Source organism: Pongo pygmaeus, chromosome 9, assembly GCF_028885625.2.
Source record: "Pongo pygmaeus isolate AG05252 chromosome 9, NHGRI_mPonPyg2-v2.0_pri, whole genome shotgun sequence".
Classification (NCBI taxonomy): Eukaryota; Metazoa; Chordata; class Mammalia; order Primates; family Hominidae; genus Pongo; species Pongo pygmaeus.
In genome coordinates, this window is record NC_072382.2 from 14,534,889 (window position 1) to 14,554,149 (window position 19,261).

A 19,261-nucleotide genomic window follows, 5' to 3' on the forward strand; every position below is an offset into this window, starting at 1 on the left:
AAATTTTACATTCATATCCTGAATTTATTTTTGATTTCTTTTTGTTAGATTTAAAATTTTTCTTGGATCTCATTGAGCAAATTTACAATCAATATTTTGAATTCTTTACCTGGTATTTCAAATATTTCATTTTGGTTTGGATCCACTGCTGAAGAGTTAATATGATCCTTTCAGGGTGTTGCAAGATTCTGCTTTTCCATGTTGCCAGAATTATTTTTCTGGCTTCTTCTCATCTGGAGAGACTATTTCTTTTCATTATTTTTGAATTTATTTTTTGACTGGACTAAGTTTTCCTTTTATACCTTGAGGATGTGACAATAATGTATAGTTTATGATGACCTAGCTTCAGCTCTGGGTGGTGCTTTCAGTGGCAAAGACACTGTATAAGTTCCTTGGTTATAGAGAATCTTTATATTATAGCTTTCTCAGATGTTGCTCATAGTAGTGATGTACTGGGTGTATGAGCAGGCTTATTGTCTCCTTTGGGGTCAGAATGGCAGAGTTCTCAGGAAACTTATCTTGTTCCCCAGTGGTGTGCATTCCATTTTTTTTTTTTTTTAAACTGGGTTCAGCAGTTTAGCCTTCAGGCCAGTAGGAGGCACCTGTGGGTAAGAATTGGCTGTGGCTGAAGCAGGTGGGTATATTCAATACCCCATTGGTGAGCAAAAGCCCTATCCCTGATGAGGTGGCTGGGGGAGCTCCTGGTGAAATTCACTGATGCCTTTGCAGTTGGGGGACGGAAAGAGCCACTTCATTTCCACTACCAGGCCAGGAGGAAAGTGATCAAACTCCCTGTCACACCCTTGTCCTAGTGCTCTGGATATTCAGATCAGACAGGGACCTCGTCCATCTGCAGAAATGCTGATGTTTCTTGTATAGAGGGAGTGGGACTCCACTCCTCATGCAATCCTGAACCCAGAGGGCACACCTCCTATGGTGATGCTATCACCTCAGAATGTTCCATAAAGGCCGCCTACAGGTGCACTCTTGCCAAGCTCCCATGGGAGAAGCTCTGGTGGTGTCTTCAGTGGTGGGTGAGAGAGATAAAAAGTCTCTTTATGCAAAATGGTGAGAGGTATGAAAAGTCCCTTTATAAGCACCAGGGCTATTCAACTGCTAGGGCAGAACCAGTCTTCCCCTACTAAGCCCAAGACTGCACCCGTGCCTTTGTTGAAGGAGGTGCAGGTGCTTCCTGCCCACAGTGGGAAGATCTGGGACACAGAAAAGCCCACATTCTAGTTTCTTTTGTTTCCCAGAGTGCTCCCTTGATGTGGTACACTCCTCCTTCCCCCAGGAGTGGCAATCTTGGAGAGCAAGACTACTGTGAATCCTGATGCTCCTCTGGCTCTAGCCATCATCTTGTGGGTCTGCCGCAATCCAGGCTGATGATGGGAAATGTCGGCAAGTGATCTGGTGATGTGAAGACACAAGGGTTGAAAGTCCCATAGCAGAACAATGTCCCATAATGATTGCACATCCAGTATGGCACTTGCTTCTATAGCTCAGGTCTAGGGGGAAAGGAAGGAACCTGCACAAGCTGGTAGCCCAGTGTAATGCCCTTGAGAAGTCCCCAAATCACAGGCCAATCCAATACTTGGGCTTACAAGTCCAAATAAGCTCTCCTTGAGTTTGGATACCAGCAGGCTGCCACAAGGGCTACAGAGGCTGAAAGCATTCCATTCACTTTCCACAGAATACTGTTGTCTCTTGGGGTTTAAGTTCTACCAGCTTCTTGTTCCTTTCTTTTTTTGTGTATCATAGATTTTTCCAGTGGACTCTCCAAAAAGCTCCAGCACTCTCCCCTTAATATTCCATTTGCGCTGTGATCATCCAAGTGTAATTTTGGTTTTTCCTTCCGAGAATTTGTCACTGAAAATCTCTAGTCAGCCATCTGGAGAAGCTCTCTGATGCTTCAGGCTATGGACTGGTCTGTGAGATGTGCAGTAGCCTAGACTCCACTCTTAGCTCCAGAGGTGATGTTGAGTGGAGCTGGACCAGGCTGACCCATCCTATGGTTTCCCAGTGGCAGGTGCAAGTACCAGCTCTAATGATGGTGGCACGGGAGTGGCTTACACTCTGTAAGATTTCCTTGGTTATAAATATCCTTGGCATTGTGGCTTTCTCCACTGTTAGATTTTTAGTAATGTGTTGGGCATATGAATGGGCTCAAGGCCTCCTGAGTAACTGTGGTGGTGCAGTCAATAGTGTTAGCTGAGATCATGAGAAAGCCTTCTTCTTCTTGAGTGCTGTTATTGTGCCATCAGATATTGTAATGGGCTAGGCCAGTTGACCTCTGGCCAGGATGTGGTGCATGCAGTAGAGAGCCAGCTGCAGTGGCAGCTGTGGAATTTATGCTTGGTCTGTATTACCCAGGGTAAATACTCAGATATCCTAGGCAATGGGTGAGCCCATGGAACTTTCAAAAATTCCTGTCCATGTTCTGCTACCAAAGCAAGTGGAAGGGCAAAGCCGGGTGAGGGTTGGATCAGGCAAGTCAGTGCTCTAGCTCCCCAAGTGTGGGTACAAATGGTGGCCCTGATGGGGGTCAGAGGGCAGCTCCCTGGCCACTGGGACAATGTTGCAGGGAGGGGTATAACCACTTTCGCTGCACAAAAGTGTCTGTATGGGGAAAAGGGGTAGCAGGTGGCAGTAAGACCCACCCAGCTCCCATGCCTTTGGCACAGTTGGTCTCATATACACAAACTTCTGCTGGCAGAAAGCTGAAACAGCCAGCTGAGTTCCAGACAGTTCATGCTCAGAATGCAAAACTTCCCAACCAAGACAGAAACAGAAGGATGTGGCTTTCAGGCCACATCCGTCCCAATATGATCTACAAAACAGGGGTGCCCAGTTTTGGACCTGTAGCAAGAGCATGCTTTCTTCTTGCCTCTTGGTTCTGGCCTTGAGATTATTGAGATTACGTCTCATTCTTACTTGAGATGAGATCACACATCTCAGTTTGTAGCTTCTCTCAACCTATGACCACTGCCTGAGTTAGCTGGCAGGTTTCTGAAAGATTCCCTGTGAGTTAGGATCAGGAATGCCTTCTTTCTGTCCTCACTGACATCTGGGAGTTCATGCAAAGCACATCCTGATGCCATTCCTTCTCATATACTCCTCACTTCTCACCAAATTAGCTCCAGCTCCTGGTGGGGTTAAGTGACTCCCTCATGGCCTGGATTGCCCAGCTCCCAAGTGGGAATTTGTATCATGGAGAAAGTCTGTCTCCCTTTCATGCTCTCAAGACTCACAGTTTTCCAACGGACTCATAGTGCAAGTTGCTGTCTGCCACTCCTTTCAAGGTATTCAAAGTTTGTTTCAGTTTTTCTGTTGAGTTCCTGTGCTCCTTCTCGGATAAAAGTTCATAGCATGAATCTACACACTATATTGCTCTTATCAAGTGGGTGCAGTGTGCTAACAAAGACTCCAGTCTATCATTTTGAAAAACAAACAAAAAATAGATAACTTGTTTTAAGAAGTGATGAGACGATGTTGAAGATGAAACGTGCAGTCGCAGACCATCCACATCAATTAACATCTTGTTCATGCCCTAATTGAAGAGGACCCATGATTAACAGTTGGAACAATAGCCAGAACCATAGATATCTCAGTTTGTTCTGCTTACACAATTCTGGCTGAAAAATTAAAGTTGAGCAAACTTTCCGCTTGATAGGTCCCCAAACTGTTGTGCCTAGATTAGCTGCAGACAAGAGAAGAACTTTCAATAAAAATTTTAAACAAGAGGAATCAAGATCCTGAAGCATTTCTTGGAATAATTTTAATAGGGGGTGAAACATGGCTTTTCCAGTATGATCCTGAAGACAATGCACAGTCAAAGTAATGGTTACCAAGAGGTGGAAGTGGTCCAGTCATAGCAAGTTGGAATCAGTCAAAACCAAATATTATGGCAACAGTTCTTTGGTATGCTCAAGGCATTTTGCTTGTTGACTTTCTGGAGGGCCAAGGAACAGTAACACCTGCTTATTATAAGAGTGTTTTGAGAAAGTTAGCTAAAGTTTTAGCAGAAAAATGCTTGGGAAGGTTTCACCAGAGAGCCCTTCTCCACCACAACAATGCTTCTGCTCATTCCTCTTGGCAAACAAGGGCAATTTTGTGAGAACTTGGATGGGGAATCATTAGGCATCCACCTCGCAGTCCTGATTTGGCTCCCTTGGATTTATTTTGTTTTCTAATCTTAAAAAATCTTTGAAGGGCACCCATTTCTCTTCAGTTAATAATGTAAAAAAAAATGCTTTACCGACATGGTTAAAATACCAGGACCCTCAGTCCTTTAGAGATGGACTAAATGGCTGGTATTGCTTACAAAAGTGTCTTGACCTTGGTGGATCTTATGTTGAGAAATAAAGTTCATATTTTTAATCTTTTAACTCCATTTTCCACAAACTTTTTGAAGTCTCCTCACATATATCACTATACTATATACTTATAACAATTTATGCTAATAAACATTTTTAAAGTATTTACTCATTTTAGATATATTTTAATTATATTACTACAGGTATTCCTTAAGCTCTTTCAAATCCTATGTGAAATGAAATAGAATATTAAAAAGTAATTTATAATTAATTATATACTTATCTTTGATCAATAATTATACAAATAAATTTATTATAAAATAAATGTGGCTGTGTGCCTGTGGAGAAAGAAGAGAAATTGAACCTGTTGTTAGCAAGAGAAGCTGCTAGCCATTTCTCTGTCTTGAAAGATTTAGAAAGTTACTTGGGGCAGATATTTTCTGATTCTTTCCTGAACACTTGAGTGGTTTCTTTAGAAGAATGGTTGTGGAATGCCTGAGAAAGGCTGCTCATCCTGGTAGCTTTTGGTAAACAAAGATTCTTGTTGGCAATAATATAGGCAAATTTTCACAGATGCCAAGAGCCTCCTGGGAGGAAAGGAACTGATATCCTGTAATTTCCAAATTGGTCTGCCATAAGGAAAGGCCTCAGAGCTTGCTGTGTCTGACCCCTCAGCCAGAACAGCATATTTACTAATCCTCAGACTTCTTGCATTTGGGAGTGAATCTGTTATGTACAAACGACAATGCTAGCAACTGAGATTGTAGAGCATGAGTTCTAGTATGGCATATTTCAGTAATGGTGTTGAAGAAAAACTTTTAGGAACTGAAATAAAAAAAAAAACTCATATAGAGGTTTTTTTCATACTCTATCTTCCCCTATAGGGCTTTAGTTCTTATTTGACCTCTATAGTAGCTTTAGGTATGGAAAGCCATCATACTTCAACCTCCTTGTCATTAAATTTGCTTGATAGGGTTCTGCCCATGATGTGTGACAAAATAAACTTCCAGGGAGTAGGGCAGGCTGACCTTTGAATATACTGTGATGTCTTAGGCCTTGCTCTATATCTTTTGTGTTTGTGCATATGAGTGATATCCTCTAAGACCTACCAGCTAGTTACTCAATCAAGTATTTAAAGTATTCTTATTTACTCCTATAGCCTATAAAAACAAAACTTCCAGATATGTACTGAGCTGTCACATCAATAAAGCAGAAGCAGGATTTGAAATAGAGATATGAACACTTGATAGGCCTCAGAATTCTTAAGACCTTCCTTCTGCATAAGGCATGCAGTACACATGGTGTCATAAAATATTAAGGGTAGTCCTAAAATGACCAAAATGCCAATAATGCTTATGAGTGTAAAAATTCTGAACTGCAGATATCTGTCCTAACTATCCTGTCATTTTTAAAATTTGAAAAAAGTGGGACTTCCTTTCTTTGTCCTAATTCTATCAGGTCTTTGACATCCTGAAGTATTAGTGTATCGTCTCCCCCGTTCCGATATATATAGGTTTCTAACTTTAAGCGACCAGGAATCCCATGCACATTTAGCCAATGACCATATGTTCATCTTTTTTTTTCCATTTCAATTTTCATATCCATAATATTTACCTTCAAATCAAATGGTTAGTGCCATGTGAAAAAAAGGTGAATTTACAGCATATTCAGGGGACTTGGGACTTAACCTGCCTATTGCGTACAGAGAATTTCTGATTACTGATTTTCAGGAGTATTTTGCTGGGAATACTTTCAGAGAGGATAGTAAAATAAAAAGTATTTACATTCACTCAACAAACACTTATTAGACATCTATTAAGTTCTGGGCACTGCAAATAAGGATTGGGGAGACAGATAACTAGAATGTATGTAGTACATTGTGTCAGTGAGCATGCCAACTTCCAATATATCCTTATTTTGAAGAGATATCTATATTTATTTAAGGTTTTTATATCTTTACCATCATCCTTCATCTGAATCTCAATAATCTACATTTTAGTTATTTTATTTTATGTAACACCATTTGATTTCTTGAGGTTTGTTTTGGTCCCAGTTTTAAAGGTCTATTCAGTGGTTTGGATCCTTACTTGTCATGCCAAATGTGAATTGTTAATTTTGATCACCTCTGCATTTGTCCAACACCAAAATAGGCTCTGCTCATTTACAAACAAATTTAAAGTGTAAGTTTCTGTGAAAAAAATATTGTAAAACCTTGTACTTACATGTGGCCACTGAATATTTTCATCTTTCGTTAAAAAGAGTATAATTTCACATGCAATTAGAAGTAAACCAATTATTGCACAGCCAAAACTGTTTAAATTCATCCATATGGCATACATCAACTGGAATAGATACAAAATGTCAACTAGTTATATGTGGAACAAACAAGCTGACATGAAGTTATTAGTTTGCATTACTGATAAACATGTTAAAGCTGAGGATTTGTTATAACTTCTGAATTTTTTCTGAATCAAAGTTCACTCTAAGGGTTCCCAACCTCCAAATGTGTCAGGATTCCAATAATACACATGGTTTTCTGATACTGCATGCAGATATTTCATTTCCTCATTAAATATAAAATTCTTATGGGCCCTGTGTTGAGGCAAAAAAGAAAGTGCTACATTCTAATGGGAGAGAAAAACTAGTAACAGTAAATGTGAAGAGAATGCAATAAATACTGACATCATGAATAAACCCAATGTTCTCTGCAGGGGCAGATCACAATGAAGCTAAAGGCACTTGTCTCTGAGCTTCTCAAACGCACAGGTCTTTTCCAAGGCCCCAGGAGAAGCCATGCCTACCTTCTTAAAATAGTGAGTTTTGGCTCTTCCTTTCCAATATTTATATTTCTGACTTTTTTTGGTCTTATTTCATTAACCAGGATGTCAAATTTCTATACTGAGTAGTAACAATGAAAGTGTTTATTCTTGTCTTGTGCCTCGTTTTAATAGGAATGCTTCTAAAGTTGCATTATCAAGTATGATATTTGCTGTAAATTTTTAATAAATATTTTTGTCATCAAAAGGACATTCCTAGATATTCCTAATAGCTTTTTACCATGAATGATTACAGATTTTGTTGAATTATTTTTTGACATCTTTTAAGATGATCAAATATTTTCTTATCCTTTAATGTGGTAAATTACATTGAAATCGTTTTAAAAATAAACATTGATGCATAACATGCATTCTAAAGTATGCAGCTTAGAGAATTATTACAAAGTGTAAGCATTCATGTAGCCACCACCCATATGAAGACACTAAACATATTCAGCAACCCAGAAATCACTTATATCTCTTTTCATTCTCTATTCCCATCCTCCTCCATAAGAGAAACCACTAGCTGACTTCCAATACCATTGATTCGTTTTGTCTATTTTTGAACTTTATATAAATGTAATCATGCAGTATGTACTGTTTTGTGCCTTGTTGCTTTCACTCAAAATTATGTTTGTATGAAATCCATCAATGTTGTTATGTTTAGTAGTAGTTTTGTTCATTTTCATTGCTATGTTATTTTCCATTCTATCAGAGTGCTATAATTTGTCTATCCATATTTTTACCAATGCACATTTGGGTTATTTCCAGTTTTGGCCACTGTGAAAAAGGAGGCTATAAACTTGTATTTCCTTTCATAAAACATATGTAAGCATTTCTGATAGGCCTATATCTAGAAGTAGAATTACTCAGTCATAGGGTAAACATATGTTCAACTCTGGAAGATATGGTCAAATTTCCAGTGGTTGTAGAAATTTAAACTTCCACTAGTAGTTGTTTTACATTCTTGCCAATAAGTTAACCATTCTGGCAAGTTTGCTGTAGTATTTCATTGTGGTTTTAATTTTTATTTTCCTAATTTTTAATGAGCTTAAGCGTATCACTTTTATTTTTTTCTATTTTTATTGTTTTTGCCAAACTGTCTTACAAAACAGCTGTACCATTTTGCAATGGATTTGTTATACAGTATAATGTTTTGATACACATATACCTAGTATAATGATTACTACTGTCACACAAAAGATCATGTCCATCACATCACATAATTACTTTTTTTGTGGTAAGACCACTTAAAATCTACTCACTGAGCAAATTTTAAATATATGTTATCACCTATAGTCCTCATGCTGTACGTTAGATCTCTAGGCTTATTCTTCCTGCATCACTGCAAGTTTGTACCTTTTGATCTACTTCTCCCCATTTCTTCCCCTCTCTGCCTCTGATTACCACTGTCCTACTCTCTGTTTCAATGTATTTGGTGTTTATTAGATTCCACATATAAGTGAGATCATACATTCTTTTTATTTTTGTGTATAGCTTATTTCACTTAGCACAGTGTTCCTCAGGTTCATCCATGTTGTTGCAAATGGCAGTATTTCCTTTTTTTTTTTTTTTAAGGTTTAACAGTATTCCATTGTGTGTGTGTGTGTGTGTGTATGTGTGTGTGTGTGTGTACCAGTTTATCCATTCATCATTGATGGACACAGGTTGTTTCCAAATATACGCTATAGTGAATAATGCTGCAATGAAAATGAGAGTACAGATATGTCTATGATTTGCTGATTTCATTTCCTTTGGTAAAAGAGGGATTGCTGGATTATATGGTAGTTTCATTTGTAATTTCTTGAGGAATCCCCATACTGTCTTCCATAATGGCTGTACCAATTTACATTCCCAAAAAGAGCGTATAAGGGTTCCCTTTTCAGGTTAATTATATTTTAATGAATTTATTGGCCATTTGAATATCATTTTGTATAAGGTGGCTGCTCAAGGATGTTGTCTATTTTTATTGGGCTATTCGCACTTTTTATTGATTTTTAGAAGTTCTTGATATATTGTGGATACAAGTCTTTTACCGGTGATAATTGTAAAATTAACTTTCCCTGTGTGGCTTACCTAGTTTTTGTGAATAGTGCCAATTGGTGAATCAAAGTTTCTAATTTTAATGTATTTTGCTGTTTATATCTGGTTTAGGAAATTTTTACCCACCACAAAATCATGAAAATATACACTTATCATTTAGAAGCATTTAATTTTGCTTTTCACATTTATATCTGAAATCTTCTTGAAACTGACTTTTTTGAGTGTGTATGGTGTACGGTAGCACTAAAGTTTCATTCTTTTCACATGAGTCACGTTCAGATGGCTCTAATTACTGAAAAGGCTGCTTGGTTCCCATTGCTCTGCAGCGCCACCTTGGTCAGAAATCAAATGTCTATGTAAGCATGTGTCTGTTTCTGGAAACTATTCTGTTCTATTTATTGGTCTATTTGAGTGATAATATCATACTGTCTTTTTAAAGTTTTAATAAGTCTTAAAATTTGAGAGAGTACATCCACACTGTTTTTCTTCAAGATTATCGCAGCCTTTTTTATTTACACATATATTTTGCGATCAAGTTGACTTTCTAAAAATAGTTTTTGTTTTTTTTTTTTTAGATGGAGTCTCACTCTGTTGCCAGGCTAGAGTGCGGTGGTGCGATCCTGGCTTACTGCAACCTCTGCCTCCCGGGTTCAAGCGATTCTCCTGCCTCAGCCTCCAAAGTAGCTGGGACTACAGGCATGTGCCACCATACCCAGCTAATTTTTTTATTTTTAGTAGAGACGGGGTTTCACCATGTTGGCCAGGATGGTCTCGATCTCTTGACCTCGTGATCTGCCCACCTCGGCCTCCCAAAGTGCTGGGATTACAGGCGTCAGCCACCGTGGCTGGCCAAAATAGGTAATTTTTTAAGAGCAGTTTTAGGTTAATGGAAAAGTTGAGCAGAAATTTTCCATATACCTCCTGACCTCCCCTTTATCATTATGTAATGCCCTACTTTGTCTATTTTGATCTTTGTTGGTTTAAAGTCTGTTTTGCCAGACAGTAGGATTGCAACCCCTGGTTTTTTCTGTTTACCATTTGTTTGGTAGATTTTTCTCCATCTGTTTATTTTGAGCCTGTGTATGTCATTGTATGTGAGATGGATCTCTTGAAGACCGCATACTGGTGGGTCTTGGTTCCTTACCCAGCTTGTCACTTTTACATTTAAGATTAATATTGATATGTGTGTATTTGATCCTGTCATCATGATGTTAGCTGGTTATTTTGCCGACTTATTTATGTGGTTGCTTTATAGTGTCACTGGTTTGTGTACTTCAGTGTGTTTTTGTAGTGGCTGGTAATGGTCTTTCTTGTCCATATTTAGTGCCTTCTTCAGGAGCTCTTGTTAGGCAGGTCTGGTGGTAACAAATTTCCTCAGCATTTGCTTGTCTAAAAAGAATCGTGTTTCTCTTTCACTTATGAAGCTTAGTTTGGCTGGACATAAAATTCTGATTTGGAATTTCTTTTCTTTATGAATATTGAATATTGTCCTCCAGTCTCTTCTGGCTTGTTGGATTTCATCTGAGAGGTCTGTTGTTAGTCTGATGGGCTTCCCTTTGTACATGACTTGGCCTTTCTCTCTCACTGCCTTTAATATTTTTTTTCTCCTCATATTGGTGTTGGAAGAGTCTGATGATTGTGTGTCTTGTGGATGATCTTCTTGTAGAGTATTTTACTGGAGTTCTCTGCATTTCCTGAATTTGGATGTTGGTCTCCCTCATTATATTGAGGAAGTTCTCATGGATGATATCATGATACATGTTTTCCAAATTGGTTCTGTTCTCTGCATAGAACCAACCATATCTTTTAGGTACATCAATCAATCATAGATCCAGTCTCTACATTATCCCTTATTTCTCGGAAGTTTTGTTCATTCCTTTTCATTCTTTTCTCTCTATTCTTGTCTGCCTTTCTTTTTTCAGAAAGCCAGTCTTCAAGCTCTAAGATTCTTTCCTCTGCTCAGTTTATTTTGTTATTAATACTTGTGATTACATTGTGAAATTCTTATAGTGTCTATTTCTTCTGTCAGCTCCTGCAATGTTTTATTATGATTTTTAGCTTCCTTGCATTGAGTTATAACATATTCTTGTAGCTTAATGAACTTTGTTTCTATCCATATTCTGAATTACATTTCTGTCATTTCAGCCTCAGCCCAGTTCTGAACCCTTGCTAGAGAGGTAATGTGGTCCTCTGGAGGAAAGAAGGCACACTGGCTTTTTGAGTTTTCAGCATTCTTGCACTGGTTCTGTTTCATCTTTAAGGGATTATCTACCTTCAGTCTTAGAGGTTGCTGACCTTTGGATTTTTTTTTTCTTTTATCCTATTTGATGACCTTGAGGGTTTGATTGTGGTATAAGGTGGATTCAGCTGACTGGGTTCATTTCTGGGAGATTTTAGGGGGCCAGTGCTCAGCTCTCAACCCATGAACTGCCTGCTCTAACTCTGGAGGACTTGTATTGGGCCCCAACTTTGTTCTCTGGCTCCTTGAGGTTTGGATTCCACTGTGCTGGGGGGACTGAGGTGCGGCATCTGTAGCAGAGTGTTAGTAGATGCAGGGTGTCTGCCTCCCTGTGGGCATTCACAACAGTGGCAGAGGCAAGGCAGCTGGGGTCCCCTGCTGGAGACTGTGTGCCCTGTTGCAATGGAGGTGGTGTTGGCTTGGGACAGGGTGCTGGCCAGTGCAGGTCTGAGTGCCTTCTCTGTGCTCTGCAAGCAGGAGTGATTGCTTAGGGTGTGGGAGGATCCCCTGTTCTCTGTGCAGTGTTAGTGCAAGGGTTGGGTGCTTGTTGGAGTGGGGCTTACTGACCCTTTGCCCTTCAAGGCTTTATCTGCAATTATGGTCGGCAAGGATGGGAAAGCATACTGCACTCCTGCATGCTGGTGGGGCCAGTAAAGCAAAACCCGCCTTCGCAGACATGTGCCATCAAAGTGATGTGGGGAGTTGCCATGGGCTTGTGGGAAGCTGTAGTATGAGGAGGGAATGTGTGGGCTGGTGCACGGCTATAGGGGCCACCTCACTGGAGCTCTCCACCAGTCAGGCACAGTCCACTGGTGCAGAAGCTATGGTGTGGGTCCCCCAGGGCATCCAAGACTGCTCTGTAAGCAGGCATGGCCAGACTGGGGCCCTGGGAGAGGCCATCAAACCAAGGAGGGCCCAAGTCAGACCAGCTTTGTCTGATGTGGAAGACCACAGGGTCTGACAGTTCCCCTAGGACTAAAGTCTCTTATGGAAGCAAATTGAGCCTAGAGGGATGGGTGTCTTTGACTTTTAACAGTTTGACTCTAACGTTCCTTGGAGTGGACATTTCTGAGTTGTTTATTGGAGACACTCAAGCTTCCTGGACTCTGGATGTTCGTATTTCTCCCAAGACTTGGGAAGTGATAAGCTACTATTTCATTACACAGGTTTTCTATGCTTTTCCTAATCTGTTTTTCCTTCCAAAAACCCCATAGTGCAAATATTTGTTTGCTTAAGAGTGTTCCATAAGTCTCATAGGCTTTCTTCATTTCTTTACATTGTTTTTTCTTTTTATTTAGTCTGATTGGATTATTTCAAAATACCTGTTTTCAAGTTTGGAAATTCTTTCTTCAGCTTGAGTTAGTCTATTGTTGAAGTTCTCAATTGTATTTTTTAAATCATTCATTGAATTCTTCAGCTTTAAGATTTCTCTTTGCTTTTTTATGATATCTATCTCTGTTGAATTTGTCATTTAGTTCATAATTTTTTTTATTTCACTGAATTGTCTATCTGTATTCCATTGTATCTCACTGAGTGCCTTAAAGTTATTATTTTGAATTGCTTTTCATGCATTTCATAGATTGCCTTTTACTTGGGTTCTGCTACTGGAGAATTATTGTATTCTTTGAAGATTTCAGGTTTACTTGCTTTTTCATGGTTTTTGTGTGTGTGTGCGTGTGTGTCTGTACTTTGATATCTGTGCATCTTGTGGAAAAGTGCCTCTTCCAATTATATGGAATAGCTTTTTTATAGGAGAAATCTTTTTCTTCTAGATGTGTTCTACAGTATTGTGTGAGTAGGGTGCTTTGGTGGTTCTGGGTGATTTCTTTCTGTGTGATTTAATTTTCTTTCAGTAGTGGTCTCTGTGTGATTTCTTTGACTGTAACCAATGTCAATGGCGTCTGTGTGTGCACAGAGACTGCAGGTATTTATGAGTTTAGTGGTGCAGTTTTTCTGGGCCATCAGGTGAGCCAGTCTTTGGACTCCAGGAGTACATGTGGCACCTGGTTGCTCTGCAGGTTAATTGAGCAAGGTCACTGGTGATGGTGGGTGATGGACAGTCTTATCCTTGGACCCTGGGGAATGTTCATGGTGCATATTTTCTCCGGTGGTTGAGTCGGTAGAATCATTAGTGGTGGTGGGTCCCAGGAGGGCTGGTCCTTGTTTTATGGGAGGGTATGCTTAGTGCATAGTGGCTCTGCTGGGCAAGTGGGAGGGGTTGCTGGTGACAGCAGATATTGTACATTCTGGTTCTTAGTCCTGGGGGGTGCCACGTGGGATGCAGATGTTCCTTTCAATATGTTATTGAAATTGTTTTGCTAGAATTTTGTCCAAGATTTTTGCATCTATGTTCACTAGGGATACTGGCCTTTGATTTTCTTTTCTCACAGTGTTTTTTTCTGGCTTTGGTATCTGGGTAATGCTGGCCTTGTAAAATCAGTTTGAAATTATTCTCCTTCAATTTTTAAAAAATATTTGAAGAAGGATTGTTATTAGTTCTTTAAATGTTTGATATATTTCAGCAGTGAAGCAATCAGGTTCTGGAATTTTCTCTGATAAGAGACTTTTTATTGCTGACTCTATCTCCTTACTCATTATTGGTCTATTCAGATTTTCTATTTATTTAGGAGTCAGTCTTGCTTGGCTTTACATTTCTAGTAGTGCATTCATTTCTTCTAGGTTATCCAATTTGTTCATGTATAGTTATTCATAGTAGTGTCTTATGATTCTTTTTATTTCTGTGGTATCAGTTGCAATGTCTCTTTCATTTCAAATTTTATGTCTTTTTTTTAGTCTAGCTAAAGGTTTTTTAGTCTAGCTAAAGGTTTTTTAGTCTAGCTAAAGTCTTAGCTAAAGGTTTGTTGATTTTATGTATCTTTTAATGAAAACAAATCTTCATTTGGTTATCTTTTATTTTTCTAGTCTCTTATTTATTTCTGTTTTGATCTTTATTATTTCCTTACTTCTACAAACTTTGTGCTGAGTCCCTTACTATTGTATTGCATTCTATTTTTATCTTCTCTTCAGATATATTAATATTCCCTTTTGTACATTTAGGTGCTCTGATATTGGATGCATATATATGTACAATTGTTATATTATCTTGATAAATTGACCCCTTTGTTATTTTATAATTGCCTTCTTTGGCTCATTTTACAGTGTTTGTCTTTGAGTCTATTTTGTCTGATATAAGCATAGCTATTCTTGGTCTTTTTTGGTTATTATTTGCAAGGAATTTTTTTTTTCCATTTATTCACTTTTAGTTCATGTGTGTCCTCAATGCTAAAATGAGTCTCTTGTATGCAGCAGATAATTAATTAGGTCTTGTTTTTATTCATCCAGTCACTCTATGTGTTTTGATGGAGAATTTAATCCATTACATTTAAAGTAATTATTCACTGGAAAGGACTTACTATTGTCACTTTGTTAATTATTTATTGATTATTTTGTAGTTCCTTTGTTTTTTCCTTCCAATCTTGTTTTCTTCCTCTGTGATTTGTTTTTTTTTTTTTTTTTTTATTATTATTATTATTATTATTATTATTATTATTATACTTTAGGCTCTATGGTACATGTGCGCAACGTGCAGGTAAGTTACATATGTATACATGTGCCATGCTGGTGTGCTGCACCCATTAACTCGTCATCTAGCATTAGGTATATCTCCTAATGCTATCCCTCCCCCCTCCCCCCACCCCACAACAGTCCCCGAAGTGTGATGTTCCCCTTCCTGTGTCCATGTGTTCTCATTGTTCAATTCTCACCTATGAGTGAGAATATGCGGTGTTTGGTTTTTTGTTCTTGCGATAGTTTACTGAGAATGATGATTTCCAATTTCATCCATGTCCCTACAAAGGACGTGAACTCATCATTTTTTATGGCTGCATAGTATTCCATGGTGTATATGTGCCACATTTTCTTAATCCAGTCTATCATTGTTGGACATTTGGGTTGGTTCCAAGTCTTTGCTATTGTGAATAATGCCGCAATAAACATACGTGTGCATGTGTCTTTATAGCAGCATGATTTATAGTCCTTTGGGTATATACCCAGTAATGGGATGGCTGGGTCAAATGGTATTTCCAGTTCTAGATCCCTGAGGAATCGCCACACTGACTTCCACAAGGGTTGAACTAGTTTACAGTCCTACCAACAGTGTAAAAGTGTTCCTATTTCTCCACATCCTCTCCAGCACCTGTTGTTTCCTGACTTTTTAATGATTGCCATTCTAACTGGTGTGAGATGGTATCTCATTGTGGTTTTGATTTGCATTTCTCTGATGGCCAGTGATGGTGAGCATTTTTTCATGTGTTTTTTGGCTGCATAAATGTCTTCTTTTGAGAAGTGTCTGTTCATGTCCTTTGCCCACTTTTTGATGGGGTTGTTTGTTTTTTTCTTGTAAATTTGTTGGAGTTCATTGTAGATTCTGGATATTAGCCCTTTGTCAGATGAGTAGGTTGCGAAAATTTTCTCCCATTTTGTAGGTTGCCTGTTCACTCTGATGGTAGTTTCCTTTGCTGTGCAGAAGCTCTTTAGTTTAATTAGATCCCATTTGTCAATTTTGGCTTTTGTTGCCATTGCTTTTGGAGTTTTAGACATGAAGTCCTTGCCCATGCCTATGTCCTGAATGGTATTGCCTAGGTTTTCTTCTAGGGTTTTTATGGTTTTAGGTCTAACATTTAAGTCTTTAATCCATCTTGAATTAATTTTTGTATAAGGTGTAAGGAAGGGATCCAGTTTCAGCTTTCTACATATGGCTAGCCAGTTTTCCCAGCACCATTTATTAAATAGGGAATCCTTTCCCCATTTCTTGTTTTTGTCAGGTTTGTCAAAGATCAGATAGTTGTAGATATTCCCAAGGTAATTTACAGATTCAATGCCATCCCCATCAAGTTACCAATGACTTTCTTCACAGAATTGGAAAAAACTACTTTAAAGTTCATATGGAACCAAAAAAGAGCCCGCATCGCCAAGTCAATCCTAAGCCAAAAGAACAAAGCTGGAGGCATCACGCTACCTGACTTCAAACTATACTACAAGGCTACAGTAACCAAAACAGCATGGTACTGGTACCAAAACAGAGATATAGATCAATGGAACAGAACAGAGCCCTCAGAAATAACGCCACATATCCTCTGTGATTTGTTAATTTTTGTAGTGATACACTTTAACTTAAAAAGCAATCTCATGTGTATCTTCTGTGTTGTTTTTCTTTGTGATTATCATTGGGCCTAAGTGAACCATCTTGGTACTGGCATTTTTGTTTTATTCCTGATTAAAGAGAAAGCTCTTATTGTTTTAGCATGACATATAATGTTTGATTTACATTTTTCTACACCTAGCTTTCTAAGATTTAAAAACAGTATGAATGATTTTAAATTTTATCAACTGCATTTGCACTATCTACTGAGATGCTGATATGTGTTTTCTATTCTACTAATGTAACAACTTACATTTTTTAATTTTTAATATTATATCAACCTTACATCCTGTAATAAAAATAACTTTTTATATCATATTATCTTCTCTATATAATAATTAATTTGATTTATTCATATTTTGTTTAGAATTTTTGCTTATATGTACATGTATACATGATATTTGCCTTTATTTTCTATTTCTCATCATGTCTCTGCCTGATCTTGACTTCAAGGCTTACTGACTTCATAATATATGCTGAGAAGTCCACTTTCTTTTATATTCTCTGAAATAATTTAAGACTGATGTTATAAGTATTTGATAGAATTTGTTTGTGAAGCCATCACAGCTTAAATTTATCTTGTGTGGGAATTTTGCTAACTACAGATTTAATTCATTTAATAGTTATAGGACTATCAATATATTCTATTTCCTCTTATGTCTTCTTTCAGTACACTGTAGTTTTCAAAGGCATACATTTATAGGTTAATTTATAGGGTTTTTTGCATTTCGTTTATCCTTGGTGTGACTAACCAAGACAAAGCAAGCACACAAATAATCAATATCAGAAAGAAAACAATGAGATCCAATAGGCATAAAAACATTGACAAAACTTGTGCTTCTGGTATGATAAAAAAGGTATGGCAGACTAGTGTTGCCTCTGAAAGCAACTAGAAAAGCATGATATAGTACAAAAGGTATTTCATCTATATAAAAGCATCAGAAAACTTCTAAAACATTCAGGAATATAAAGGGATTGTGAATCCTAAGAAAGACACAGAAAGGTGAGAAGATGTTGGTTCTACAGGTAATTTTTCTTTTCTTTTCTCTCTCTTTTTTTTTTCTTTTGAGACAGAGTTTCACTCTTGTTGTCTAGGTTGGAGTGCAATGGCATGATCTTGGCACTCTGCAACCTCCACCTCCTGGGTTCAAGTGATTCTCCTGCCTCAGCCTCCCAAGTAGCTGGGATTACAGGTGCCTGCTACCACACCCAGCTAATTTTTGTACTTTTAGTAGAGATGGGGTTTCACCATGTAGGCCTTTGGGAGCATTTGCCAGGACAAGAGGCTGAGGTTTCAGATTATGTCTAAGTAGGAGTTGCTAGGGGAGAGAGGAATCACTATAGGGTTTTTGTGTTCTTTCAGGTCTGGAAAGAAAACGTAAACCTGAGGAGATAAGCTCCTGAGTAGAAGAAGTGGTCAGAGAAATGAGTAAGCTTCATAACAAATTTTTCTATTAACATGCTAGCCAGATTTTGATGCCTTTCTGGTCAGTAGGAGAAGGAATTAAGAAGAAAGCAGCTGAGAAACAGAACATAGTTTTTGGCCATGTAATTGTGCTGAGAAAACATGGTTCAGGACTGCAAGAGAGAAGTTACTTGAAGACATACCATGTTCTCAGTTGAAAACCTTGGAGGGTTATATGCTATAATTAGAAGATAAATTAGAAGTATATGAACTAACTGCCATTCAGCCTTGGTTCTGGTTTATGAACCTTGGGGAGAGATGAGTGAGCTCACTCTGGAAGAACTAAGCATCAGCTGACATTGCTGTACTTTTTAATACATATTTTTGAGTACTTAATAAAAAATTACTAGACATGTTAAAAGACATGACCATATTTTTAAAAAAACACTAGGGAAACAAAAATAATAGAAACAGTGTCATAAGTGATCCATTTAACAGACTTAAAACTAATAACGACTTTAAGATAACTCCTATTAATATGTTCAAGAAAATAGAAAAAATGGATAAAATAGATGAACAGACAGAAAGTTTCACAGAATAATTAGAAACTAGAAATGGAATCAAGCGGAAGTTCTAGAATTGAAAAATACATTAGATTCAATGCCATCCCCATCAAGCTACCAATGACTTTCCTCACAGAATTGGAAAAAACTACTTTAAAGTTCATATGGAACCATAAAAGAACCCGCATTGCCAAGTCAATCCTAAGCCAAAAGAACAAAGCTGGAGGCATCATGCTACCTGACTTCAAACTATACTACAAGGCTACAGTAACCAAAACAGCATGGTACTGGTACAAAAACAGAGATATAGACCAATGGAACAGAACAGAGCCCTCAAAAATAATGCTGCATATCTACAACTGTCTGATCTTTGACAGACCTGACAAAAACAAGAAATGGGGAAAGGATTCCCTATTTAATAAATGGTGCTGGGAAAACTGGCTAGCCATATATAGAAAGCTGAAACTGGATCCCTTCCTTACATCTTATGCAAAAATTAATTCAAGATGGATTAGAGACTTAAATGTTAGACTTAAAACCATAAAAACCCTAGAAGAAAACCTAGGCAATACCATTCAGGACATAGGCATGGGCAAGGACTTCATGTCTAAAACACCAAAAGCAATGGCAACAAAAGCCAAAATTAACAAATGGGATCTAATTAAACTAAAGAGCTTCT

The 19,261-nt window shown here is 38.0% G+C and overlaps 1 protein-coding gene across 21 annotated transcripts in view; it reads right to left on the reverse strand.

The window, feature by feature from the left end:
- LOC129008307 (membrane-spanning 4-domains subfamily A member 8-like) overlaps positions 1 to 19,261 on the reverse strand; it is a 111,721-nt gene that overhangs the window by 64,756 nt on the left and 27,704 nt on the right. For 18 of the 21 annotated variants that reach the window (XR_010127551.1, XR_008492509.2, XR_008492520.2 and 15 more), the window contains one exon: positions 6,539 to 6,658. The exons of the other annotated variants lie outside the window; for them this stretch is intronic. Coding sequence is in view for 1 of the 18 variants with exons in the window: in XM_054440382.2 (XP_054296357.2) it covers positions 6,539 to 6,658 (120 nt within the window). In the remaining 17 variants the exon portion in view is untranslated. The remainder of the gene's footprint in view (positions 1 to 6,538; positions 6,659 to 19,261) is intronic. 21 annotated transcript variants of the gene reach the window in all.